Here is a 13,821-nt window from a genome sequence, read left to right as displayed (position 1 = left end):
AGTAAAGTAAAGTAAAGCAATCTTTTTTTCACGATTTGAAAGTAATACAACCTAAAATATTTTCCGTAGAGTTTTTGTTTTTTTACAAGAGATTGATATGTGTAATTAGTAAAAGAAAACAAAGTCATGAGATGCTGTGTATGTAATCTAATAGTTTGATAAAGATCAAAGGGAGTTGTTTTCATTTATTCATTGCATGAACCTCTTGTATGCTTACATAAAAAGTGTATGATTTCTGAATAACATTCATTGATATCATAGTTTCAGTGTTATTTGTTTTTCTGAACATGTAGGTTGAGATTTTTAAAAACAAAATTTTGAAAAGCCATAAAGTTATGCCAAAGATAAAAAATGACAGATTTCTTAGAAAGAATATCTTTTGTATCTTATTTTTTTATAATTAGTTTAAAGAGACTATTTACGAGTGTGAGTATTATTATAATCGTGTGATATGATAAAATGATTTGACACAAGTAAGTACGACCTGAACTCCGTCTGGAGCTTCTCTGGAGATACTGCCGGTCCCTAGCCTGGATAAAGGAGGAGAGTTGGGCATGGGGATAGTGACCCCATCTCATAGAGAATTAACTCGCTTGGCTTCACATTTGCAGTATATCCTGCTTGTTCACCGACGATGCTGTCCAGGTACGTGAATGTTTCCACATCTTCCATCGCCTCTCCATCGAGTGTGATTTGGCTGATGCTGGCTGTGTTGTATTTCAGTATTTTGCTTTTTTCTTATGTATGTTGAGATCTACTGTCACAGAGGCGGCGAGACTTTAATTTATGGACGACCTTCAAATGAATCTTAAGTGACTTTGAGAAATACTAACCAATCAATAAACACTTAGTTCAGAGTAAAATCTATTATACAAAACCAAAGAATTAAAGTGGATAAACTCCTTTTACATGGTTCAAAAACTTGTCAAGGTTGAAAAGAGGTTCGGTGGATTTAAAATCTCTGGTACCATGATAAGGTCGCAAAATCTCTTTCGGCCTCGACCACATAGCTTCAGTGTTGTTAGTGTGTACTCCGGTTGTGTAACCTTGTCAATTTTACTACGCATTCATCTCTACAATACTCATATCACTGAACGCTCGAAGCTTCATAGCATTTGCGAATATTGCAGCCAGTGTTACTGGTGCTTCTATAAGACAGTTTGCAGCAATTATTATAATTTGCCATAGTCTCAATGTGGATAGAGCGAATAAAGTTCCCATTCTAGCAGACTTTTCCAAAATACATTACGTCGAAAGATAACATCATCACGGTAGTCTGCACAAGGTCTGCAAGTCATTTGATTACCGCAATTACAAATAAAGTAGTCCCATTTATTGTAGCCGCTCAGTTGTCGCGTCTTCTCTAAAATCCGCTGTGAACCTATCGTACATGAGCATCAGGTACTAAACTTGACGCCGTGACCTTGAAATCCCACAAACACTTCTGATTGTCTCGTCCATGAATTATCGCCTCACCACAGAGGCTTCTACTACTCTGGCTGTCTTCACCTGTATTTGTTGATGTGTACGGAATAGAAGAACTCGATCATTTGTGAAGCTGAAATCGTCTCGTCCCATCCAAGCTATCCGTTGTATTCCGTTCTTCCCCTCAAATGTCATGGTCTACATAATTCAGTCGACCACCAGAATAAGGAGAGGGAGAGAGTAAGCATCCTTGTCTCATACAGATCTTCACTGAGAATGCATCTGTAGTTGTTCGTAAAAATTGTGACGACTTTCACAAGTACACAATAGCTCACATTAGGTTCTCCTATCCACAATGTCAAACGCTTTCTTATAGACAAGCAAGCTGATATTTAGTGACGAGTTCCATCCAATTAAAAGTTGCTCTAATGCTGTCCAGAGAAGCACGAAATGCACTTGTAGGATGGGAATCTCATGGATCCAGGATAATCAAAGCATCATTGAAAACAAAGAAGCAAGGGATCACAATGAATGTGATCCAATGTTATGCATCCACCAATGATAGCAACGACGACGATAAAGATCAATTCTATGAGAGGCTGTAATCAATCTTAGCTAAGTGCTCACGAAAGGACCTGACCATCCTGATGGGAGATCTAAATGCTAAAGTCGGAGTGGACAACACAGGATATGAAGATATAATGGGACTGACTAGGAGAGAGAAATGAAAATGGGGAGAGACTTGCAAACCTATGTGCATTCAACAAATTGGTTATAGGTGGCACAATATCTCCACACAAGCGAATACACAAAGCTACATGGATCTCACCGGACCACACCGCAGAGAACCAGATAGATCATATTTCTATCAACAAAAAATTCGAGAGGACAATGGAAGATGTGAGAACCAGGAGGGCAGCTGACATAGCTTCAGATCACCACCTGGTTGTGGCCAAGATGAAATTGAAGCTAAAGAAACACTGGACAACTGGGGAGACAGCGTTACAAAGGTAAAAGACAGCCTTCCTTCGAGATACTAACAAACTCAACGAATTCAAGATAACTCTCAACATCAGGTTACAAACTTTACAGGATCTGCTGAAAGAAAAAGATAATTCAGCGAAGAAAATTTTCTTTTCGATGCAATCATCTACTAAAGCTGTACATTCGTATATATAGTTATATGGAAAATATATGTCTACAGGAGGCTAGGAAAGATTGCATTATAAATTGATTCGACAATAAATAACAAATGAGGTTAAGTACTAATCTGCTGAAAGAACAAGAAACTACTATTGAGGACAAATGGAAAGGGATCAAAGAAGCATTAACTTCATAGTGCCAGAAGGTTCTGGGTCTCAAGAAGCATCTTCATAGAGAATGGATCTCTATGAGAACCCTGGACAAGATTCAGGGAATGAAAAACAAGGCAGTAAGTAACAAGAGTGGAACATGAGCAGAGAAAGTCAAAATACATGCAGAATATGCAGAAGCAAACAAGGAAGTAAAGAAGAGCATTGAAGCCGACAAGCAGAAATACATGGGAGAACTAGCAACGACGGCGGAAAAAGCTGTAAAAGAAGGGAATATGAAACAACTATATGATACAACGAAGAAACTGGCAGGGAGATATAGCAAACCGGAAAGACCAGTCAAGGACTAAGAAGGAAAGACAATCACTGAAATTCAAGAACAGAGGAGAAGATGGGCAGAATACTTCGAGGAACTGCTGAATAGGCCAGCTCCATTGAACCCACCGAACATCGAAGCAGCACACACTGACCTTCCTATAGATGTCGCTCCACCAACGATCGAAGAAGTCAAGATGGCCACCAGACAAATCAAAAGTGGGAAGGAGGCAGGACCTGACAATATACCAGCAGAAGCACTGGAGTCAGACATTGAAATAACTGCAAACATGCTTCACCTTCTATTCAAGAAGATTTGGGAAGAGGAACAAGTGCCAATGGACTGGAAAGAAGGATATCTCATCAAGATACCAAAGAAAGGAGATCTGAGCAAATGTGAGAACTACAGAGGCATCAGTTTGTTATCAGTACCAGGAAAAGTTTTCAACAGAGTGCTGCTGAATCGGATGAAAGACGCAGTAGACGCCCAACTTCGAGATCAACAGGCTGGACTCCGTAAGGATAGGTCGTGCACAGACCAGATTGCGACACTACGGATCATCGTTGAACAATCAGCTGAGTGGAACTCATCACTATACGTCAACTTCATCGACTATGAGAAGGCGTTTGACAGCGTGGATAGGAGAACATTATGTAAACTTCTTCGACACTATGGAGTTCCTGAAAAGATTGTCAACATTATCCAAAACTCATACGATGGACTACAGTGCAAAGTGGTGCATGGAGGACAGCTGACAGATGCATTTCCAGTAAGGAGCGGAGTCAGACTAGGCTGTCTACTCTCCACATTCCTCTTTCTTCTAGTGATTGATTGGATTATGAAGAATTCGACATCTGACGAGAAATACGGAATATAGTGGACAGCTCAGAATCAATTAGATGATTTGGAATTCGCAGATGACCTAGCCCTCCTCTCTCATACACACGAACAAATGCAGATGAAGACAGCAAATGTAGCAGCATCCTCTGCATCGTTAGGCCTCAACATAGACAAAGGAAAAAGCAAGATTCTTAAATACAACACGGAGAGCACCAACACAATCACACTTGATGGCGAAACTCTGGAAGATGTGGAAACATTCACGTACCTGGGGAGCATCATTGATGAAGAAGGAGGATCGGATGCAGATGTAAAGGCGAGGATCGGCAAAGCGAGAGCAGTATTTCTACAATTGAAGAACATATGGAAATCAAAACAACTGTCAACTAATTTCATGGTGAGAATCTTTAATACGAACGTCAAGTCAGTCAGTTCTACTGTACGGAGCGGAAACGTGGAGAACTACTACAACCATCGTCAAGAAGGTACAAGTATTTATAAACAGTTGTTTACACAAAATACTCAACATTCACTGGCCGGATACTATTAGTAACAGCGTTTCATGTGAGTGGACAAACCAGCTTCCACCTGAAGAGGAAATTAGGAAAAGACGTTGGGAGTGGATAGGACATACATTAAGGAAATCACTAATGTGCATTACAGGGCAAGCCCTAACTTGGAATGTGGAAGGGAAGTGGAAAAGAGGAAGGTCAAAGAACACATTACGCCGAGAAATAGAATCAGATATGAAAAGGATGAATTTGAATTGGAAAGAACTGGAAAGGATAGCCCAGGACAGGGTTGGATGGAGAATGTTGGTGGGTGGCCTATGCTCTTCCACGAGGGTTAACAGGCGTAAGTAAGTAATATTTCTAACTAGATGATAATCAAAACTATCAACTTGAATTATTGCTCTATCAAGATAGATTATGGAATGATTGATGAATTAGTGTGTCATCTATCAAATTGTTAATAACAAAGCAGCTATCAACATTTATTTTTCCAATCATCTGAAATCACACATTTGCAAAGTGATTGAATCCAGCAATTTATTTGTGATTCAATAATTAAATTCGTCAAATATGATTGGTAGTTACACCAGGATTTCGTTTTCACTATATGGAAAATAGTATATAAGATCTATTGCATTCTCAATATAAACCAGTTTACTTGAAATTCCAATAATGCACTGTGTTTTGTTGTTGCTATGCTTGTTTGCTGTTTGCTCAGTAATAATACCAACTAGTAAGTATCTTTTCGTTTTAACTGCTGTTTATGTTAAATAATAATTTCCAGTGACCTGAGCAACATAACTTTAAATGTAAACTTACTATACTTCTCTTTAATTATTGGATATCCCACATATGTATATCTGAAAATAAGCAAAAATTCCACAACTTATGAAAATCTGTAAGATTTTTTATTTATGGTTTTGATAGCCTGATGACTTAATCCATCAAATAATCGCAGTTTATCTGTTTTTGACTGGGTACTGATGCTTAATTCAGTTATATGTTATGGAGTAGTTTGATCTTATTGTAGTAGAAATATCTATCGAATGGTTGACTCTTTTCGCCTCCAATTCACATCAAACATGTTGTCGTTTTGAGTCTTGAGAGAAGTTGATTTCACCTTGATTTCATTTTATGAATTCAAGAATACTTTTCAGCCAACACTATTATATATTCACTGATTTTTCGACGATGAGACAAGATTTCTTTTCACCCGCATAATTCACAAAACGTTTTACTTTGTCAACTGATTATTGAGAATCCAAGTCAACATAATTTCTGCCTACGTTTGCAGAATTCGTAGAAAATATCTTGTAACTTATCATCATGTAGATTGAACTATTAGCTCAGATATCAAATTAGCCATATTTGTTTTGTTTTTTCATTATATGAGAACCTAGCTTTGACGTTTTTCCCCATAATTTTACAAAAAAGGAAGTTAGTTAGTTTAAGGTGATCGTTTTGATTGACCTTCTGTTTAAAACAAATAACTAATAAATACTGTTGTATAGAAAATATATTTTGATGGAGTTTTGTTCTCTGAGGTGGATGGTTTGGTAGTGGAGCTTTTATCGTTCTTCTCAACGACATCATCACGAAAAAATTTCGGGTAGAAGTGAAGTGTTCGAATTTCTCCACATGTGTTTCACAGCTTGTCCTGTACACCTCGATGATAATTGGTTCTTGTTGACCTTAAATCAAGGTGTACAGGACAAGCTGTGAAACACATGTGGAGATATTGAAACACTATTTCTACCCGAAGTTTGTGCTGATGATGTCGTTGAGAAGAATGATGAAAGCTCCACTACCAAACCATCCACCTCAGAGAACAAAACTACATCAAAATCGCTTACCTGAGCTACACATCTTCTCCAACATCTCAGAATATATATTCCTACGCAACTCATAATATTTACATAATAACAAACACTAATTTATTTTGAAATTTTCATTATTTTCATCCAAACAAATAGTGATAAGTGGACATGTAAGTTTTATATTTTACTAAAATATATTTGTGATTTAGTGTTTAACAATGAAAAAATAGTCACATCATGATTATAAGTTATTCCCAAGTATTTCTTGAATTTTAACGAATATCCTTAATAAGAATGAACTGTTTCGTTGACATAAACAAGCTACGTGAGATTTTGTTAGCGTTAATTGTCTCACAAAACGAAGTCCTATAATTTTTACTGATGCTGACATCGTCATGGCAATCACTTGTTGATTCACAATTTTCAAAAACCATGAACAATAACCTTATAGAAATGAACTTTGCTTATTTGCCACTAATTTATCAAGAATAGTATTATATAATTCAAGAAGTGTATCAGTGAATAAATTAGAATTTCTAGGCAAATCATATTTTTCATGAATGTATTCGATAACAACCTGAAGTCTTTGTGAGTATATCAAAGTGATAGTGAATAGATAGAGAATATTCAAAACTGATTGTTTAATGAAATGTAATAAACCCTTACAATAACTAGATTCATATTTAACACTTGTGAATGTGAAATCAATATTGCCCTCATTGTTGTTTTTTGTGCTTAAATTAGGGCGGATCAGTAAGTATAAAAGTTCTTTTAAAATTCTGTCTTACAATTCTTATGACTGTCTTTGAAAGTTTTATTAAGTAAATTTCTAATAAACTGAAAGATTTGTATAATCCAGCTGAAAAGAAAACTGTAAATTTAACATGGAAACATCATGAAGAATCTATTTTTACTCAACTCATTCTTTACAAGTTTAAATTTATGAATACAGATTTATGTGTTTAACTTTGTTCAATAATTTGTTTTGTTGATTAACATTAGAAGGGGTTTTTGTGGATATTATAGTAATTTCAATAGTTGAGATCAAGAGTCAATTGAAGCTAGACCACCATGGAAAACCTGGAAGCACTGGATGGCCGTTTCGTCCTATTGTGGGGCTCCTCAACAGTGCTCATCCACCATCCCGTCTCGCTATATTCGAACCTAGGACCTATCAGTATCGCGCGCAAGCGCTTAATCTCTAAACCATTGAGCCGGCATCCAGATTTTCCATGGTGTTCTAGCTAATTGACTCATGATCTCAACTATTGAAATTTGTTTTGTGTTTGCATAACATTTACACTAAAATTGATATGTTGAAAATGAGTATGTTAACAAAAATTGATTGTTTTTTTTCTAATAGTCAGAAGTGGTAAGTAATGAAATATTTGTTTCAAAAAAAACAAAAATGTACATACTACCTTTTTAATATAAAAAGTCTTTTATGAGTGAAGAACACTTATTTTCAGAATAACATGAAATGCATGCATCCACATGAACCATATTTTAGAAATTCCCTGTTGAGAAAGTGGACAAATAAGTTTGATGTTACTGTGCGCTAAACTGGCGTTTGAAACCCATTTAATGTCATACAAAATTATCCTCAAATTTATGACTTAGTGTTGTATTTATATAATTTATTCTGTAGTAAATACACTATGAACAACGTTATTTCATTGATTATAGAGTCATGTCTCTTGTACTTGTAGTCTTAACAATCAAACTACATTGTTTTCACTAAGGTTTAAAACATTGTGACTAAAAATTTTTATAAATTACCTTCCCTTCCTCAGTTCATAGCATTCTTCTATTCTCGAATAGTCTTCATTTAGATGACATTATGTCGCACACTCTAAGGTATATCTATTTACTGGTCTATGACGGTTTTAAAACTACAGAACATAATAAAACTGACGTATTCAAATTGGCGAGCTACAGGATTTATTTTCAATGTAGCTATCTTTTATTTGTTCAGATATGCCGCAAACATCTCATGTTCCACATTGTTGCTCTACAACGTAGTATTTAGTGACGGCCACATGATCGTCCTAATGTAAACAGTTTGATTTTGTTTTCGAAAACATTTCTCTAGAAATCTAATCCCTTCATAGGATTGAAATTTATCGTGACAATTTAGATTTCAAGAAATTTTGCTTATGGAGTATTGATCTATTTTGTAGCAGAAAGCATGTTTATTTGAAGGAACATCCACTTGGTAAATTTTGAATAATAAACCATAAGGATTTCAGAATTCTCAAAACCAGTAGTTGATAAGTATCGGGATTATCTCAAGAAATGAACTTGCTGCTTAGTATCTGTCATTATTCTCTCTATTCAAAATCTATGTCATCTTTAGGTGTAGTTTGTTATAAAGAAAAACGCATTAAATATTAATAATTCGACATTGTCTATTTATTCAATGTTATAATATTTCACATGCTTTATCTTTGCTTGTATGCCTTTTATCCAGGACTTGATGCATAAAAGAGGAAAAGATAGGGAGGATAAAAGAAGAAAAGACTACATTGTGAGTAAGAGTCAATATTTCTGGCTATTAGAAAATTTATTTACAATTGTCTATATTTTTACAAGAAGAAACGATTTGTTATTAGCACTGTAGGACTAAAGATAAAGTGTATGCTATGCGTAGCACATTCACTACGTAACATAATTCTAATAACGAATCCGATATTTCATACTATCTCATAACATATTCAAACTGCGATCAACCCTAATTGGTTTATTCACTGATTGGAAAATGAAACTACGAATAATCACTAGTGAATAACCATACTGCTGAACAAAATAATAGTTAAATTCAAAAATGTTTAAATGGTGTTGTCCATGATAAAAACAAAAAACATGACAGAATACTCTTCATCTTCTACGTACTACGAGGGAAGCTGAATAATAAACGTACATGAACAAGTTAGCGCATAATAATTTTTAGTTTTCTGTATATCACATAGGCGTGAAACTTGATAATGCTATTTAGTTAATGAGTAATCTAGAGATAAGGTTGACAAGCGTATAAATCCATATCATCTTCAAGGGTTATCAATTACTTTCATCTTTTTTCTCCAATTACAAAAAAAGGAGAGTAGCTGAAGCTCACAATTGATTGATCACTGGGTGGTGATCAATCTCATGCATATCAGGTCCTTCTTAGTGCTGATCGAATGCTATCGATCGAGTTGCAATGTGGCCACCAGTCTAGGTGGCTCGACACCGCTTGCACTATATATACTGAGGTAAGATGGTGGTTGGAGGTGGTCAACAGGAAACCCTGGACCCGGGTTTCGTGCTACTTGGCACTCGTCAGCAAGTTGTACCTGTAATCCTGAGGGAACTGATGCTCCCTGGCGGATTCGATCCCGCGTCACTCAGCTTCACAGTCAGAGACGTTACCACTGAGCTATTCGGGCCGCGACCAACCTCCTGTAGGACTTAGATGTAATCACAATTGATTGATCACTGGGTGGTGATCAATCTCATGCATGTCAGGTCCTTCTTAGTGCTGATCGAATGCTATCGATCGAGTTGCAATGTGGCCTCAGGATTACAGGTACACCTTGATGACGAGTGCCAAGTAGCACGAAACCCGGGTCCAGGGTTTCCTGTTGACCACCTCCAACCACCATCTTACCTCAGTAGCTGAAGCTTTCTATATAATGCTTAATCCCACTGCTCTCAATAGAAAGGAAGGCCTTACCATACATCCTAATTTGACTATCTATCCTAGTCATCTAGTCTGATATTATTTACAATTTCACACCATTACATTACAAATTAAACTCTATCCTTTATCATTATAAAGGTCACACATTTTTCATCATAAACCATGCATACATACACACAAAATTACATACATGTCGCTTATGAACCACTTTGACCGAAATGAAATGACATGACCTTGATTGATTTATTCAGACCTGTTTTTGATTGATCACCTAATATTCGTGTTGTTCCGTTGTACTATTTAAACTTGGATTAATGTGAATTTGGTTATTTTTTCTCTGAAGAAGTGGCTTGAACTGAGTCACGAAACGTCAAAAAATCTAATTTTTCTACTCATTGGGATATTACAAATATATTGATTAATAAATCAACATTTATAACAATCTACTCAATGCTCAATTTATTCAAAATTATCAAATCAAAGCTTGGTAATGATACTTACATTCATCTTCGTTTGAAATAAAAATATGAAAAGCCCCATTGAAACTGTTACAACCAGAAAATTGTCCGTTTAACTATTTGTGTGCTCTAATAGAAAATAGGGCATGTATCACAATTATTTACCCCAATAGTATGCAATCGTTTTCCTACTATCACTCATGAGATCATATTGTCTATTTCATAAAATGTATTTTGTTAAAACAAAGCTATATCTGATCATTAATTCATACTCACAACTGACGAATAAATGACTGAATATGCCCTTTTTCGTTAATTTTTACTGTAAATTGTTAAAGGATTTATGTTAATTATGTACGCCTAGTGCATAATCATACTAGATTCCAAAATATCAGTCAATCTAATGTCTTCTTTCTATGAAGTAGTCAACTTAAAAATCTTTGGTATTCATAATAAAACAGTTTATGATCATGTCATAACAGCAAAGTTTCCTTTAAAAGTTTGCATACCACACTATTAGTTCACTCAGGGCTTAGTGAAGGCTTTAGAAATGATCATGTCCTAACATCTATAAAAAGAAAATGTGCATTTTCTGTATAAATACAATAATTTGTAGAAATGAAATAAAACTTACGTAAAATAAAAACCCGCACCCTTTAATGCAACATACATGTAGCAACATATTTTCCCCTTACAATTATACCACTTTTAAGCGCTTTCTTGTCTTAACTATTTCATCTATGTACTTCATAAATACAAGACACCACACATGGACCACCAAAAATGTACTCTGGTTGTACTTTTCCTTGAGATTTGTACACACGTTTTTGTGTATTCACTTCGTCAGTTAAATTGTACCATTCAGTGTCAAACTGAAATAGACCGGAGCTTCATCACCATAGTAGTAGATTTTTCAGTATTATGTGGTAGGGAATAAACTCACTAATTGTTATAATCTGTATTAATGAAATATACCAAAGAGTTTATGAGTGGTATATTTGTTATATCGTCTGGGTGCGTACGTGCCCTGTTAATATATGAACGTTATAAGACCGCCAATCAGAGAGCCGCGAATTATCGATTGAGACAGTGACACACGAAAACCATACGAGCAGTCTAGAGTGCGTATCGGCCCTACTATCTGCCTAGTCCAGCCAGTTAAGTTCAGAACATCAATAACAGCCTCTGCAATATGAATCATTATTCACAAACATACTGGGTTTATATACCAATCTAACAGACCACATCGTACCATAAAATAGAAAATAACATTTGTACAAGATTTGGCCAAATGTGGCTGTGAATAGGGGGAAAGTAATCAATAGACTGATGATAACTCAAGAATCGTATAATAATAGTTCAAAGGTCAAAATAAAGCTTATGATAAGAGAAACACGAATAAGAATCGTTAAGTTACTTAGCAATTATACAATAGGAAATATGCATGTTACATTGGTCTATAAATAGTCCTCAGAGTTACCGTACATAATTCACCAGGGGATATAACATTATTATTTTCAATAAATTCAGGGAAAGAAAATAAATCAAAAAAATGCCAATCTTTGATACCACTCTGAGATACCGATTATTTAAAGAACCTTGAATTTACAGTTCTACAGTATAGTATAGAAACACTGATGTTAATCTCTTCAGCTCAATTCGGCAGACACTTTTTCACACTTTTCAAACACTTGAATTTACATGTAGAGACGTTTCATAGTCACGAGTTATTTGTATCCCCTATAAATGTTTACTTACGTCTCACAGAGCGAACTAGTTAAAAATGTAACCGGGATGTGACGTAAGTTTACACATTTTGATTGCTAGTTATCTAACTAGAGTATTCATTTATTTATTTGGAGTATTTTCTTCGTCAATAATGAAAAACAACCATCGAAATGAAGAGAGTACATTATTTTAATTTCATAATACAATATAGTTTACAAAAACTGCATACATATCTCAACGGTACTCAACATGAAACTTATTACTACTACACAACGTTTAACTTCATAATTTGTATCAAATGCACTTTACAGGATTAGTAAGTGATAAATTTAGACGAAACCACTTTAATAAAACTAAACAGACACTGAAGTTTTAACAAGTACTTACAAGACAATACAAATACACATCCTCAGATATTTTGCATTATGTTATTAAACTTTTGACTAACCTCAATTTCTTATTTCCAGTGACTATTTCATGTTTAACTAAATAAAATATATTCGTGTTTATTTTTATTGTAGGAACAGTGAAAACGATCATCTTCAAAAGATTTTGCCAGCCATACAGTTACATTTCATGTTACATGAATATGAAAGTGGATACATTATGACAATTAAATTATTTGATTTACCACTCTAAATATTTTAAATAAACTCTAATTCGAAATACACTACTTAATAATTGAAATAACGGTTGTTAGTGATTGTGTGGTGTGTGCTACTGATGTCGACAGATATAAGTAGTACTTATCATCAATCAAAAGTGAAATGCCTGGTAGCAGAAGATTAAGAAGACCAAAGAAAAGAAAATGAGAACAGAGAATGGTTGATGTGGAAACGAAAGAAACAATAAAGTCTGAGACAATTGATTGACATTTTACAAATGAAATATTCACTTTATGGTTCTCAGATTTTAGTAAGTTGTCCTGTTAATGGTGTACTAAAATACATCCAGTTGTCCCTGCTTGTGCTCTCGTTCACTACAATTGAAGTAAAAATAATTCTCAATATTTAAATGAACAGTTTGATAGAAATTGGGCTAAGAGAATGGATATTTGACGATTTTCACTTACATATATATTGACGTTTTAAAAACACTTTCAAATCGCACTTTTGATTTTGAAGTTAATTTACTTAACTACTTGCAATATACACTCCTACGGTTGTAACACTAGCTATGCACCGATTGCATCGAGACTGAAAACATAACTGTTCTTTAGGACAGAAGATTTTGTTCTGCAAATCAGTCTGAAGTAGTGCCTCAACTTCAAAATCTCCTTTCGTTTCTCTGAACCGTTTCTCCAAAACATGGTAGTCACTAATGAGTGTCTTGGAAGTATCATGACCTTGTTTATACTTACTAAATCTCCTTTCAATAATTCCTGTCTCTCTCTCTGTAAATTACGATTCTCTTTACCTTGTTTGTTTGCTTTCATCATCGTTTTATTCGTTTTTCCTCTTATATGCTCAGAATCTAGCTCGGTCGCGATGTTGCGTCCCTTATAAATCATAACATATAGGGGCATTCCCTGTTTCTCTGGCTTTTTGGGGTTCGACACTGCATGACGAGAGCGATAGCCTGACCTCGATTTTATTTCAGTGATCTTCTTTGCATAGCCCGCAGTGAAATCGGAATAAATACATTATTATTAGGTTTCAAACAAGTGTAGAAATATGTGGTTAATACATCTATAAACTAATTTTGCTAGTATACTTGCAATTACAATGATAAAA

At 35.0% G+C, this 13,821-nt stretch overlaps 1 protein-coding gene across 1 annotated transcript; it reads right to left on the bottom strand.

Annotated features, from left to right (window-relative positions):
- Positions 1–13,262: 13,262 nt before the first annotated feature.
- Smp_205000 (unnamed protein product) lies at positions 13,263–13,613 on the bottom strand (the record flags this gene model as incomplete). The annotated part of the gene is made up of 1 exon (XM_018793142.1): positions 13,263–13,613. The coding sequence occupies one exon, from the start codon at positions 13,611–13,613 to the stop codon at positions 13,263–13,265; it is 351 nt and encodes a 116-aa protein (XP_018647183.1).
- Between the last annotated feature and the right edge of the window lie 208 nt (positions 13,614–13,821).

Source organism: Schistosoma mansoni, assembly GCF_000237925.1.
Source record: "Schistosoma mansoni, WGS project CABG00000000 data, supercontig 0206, strain Puerto Rico, whole genome shotgun sequence".
NCBI classification, from domain to species: Eukaryota; Metazoa; Platyhelminthes; class Trematoda; order Strigeidida; family Schistosomatidae; genus Schistosoma; species Schistosoma mansoni.
This window is presented reverse-complemented; position numbering and strand designations above follow the sequence as displayed.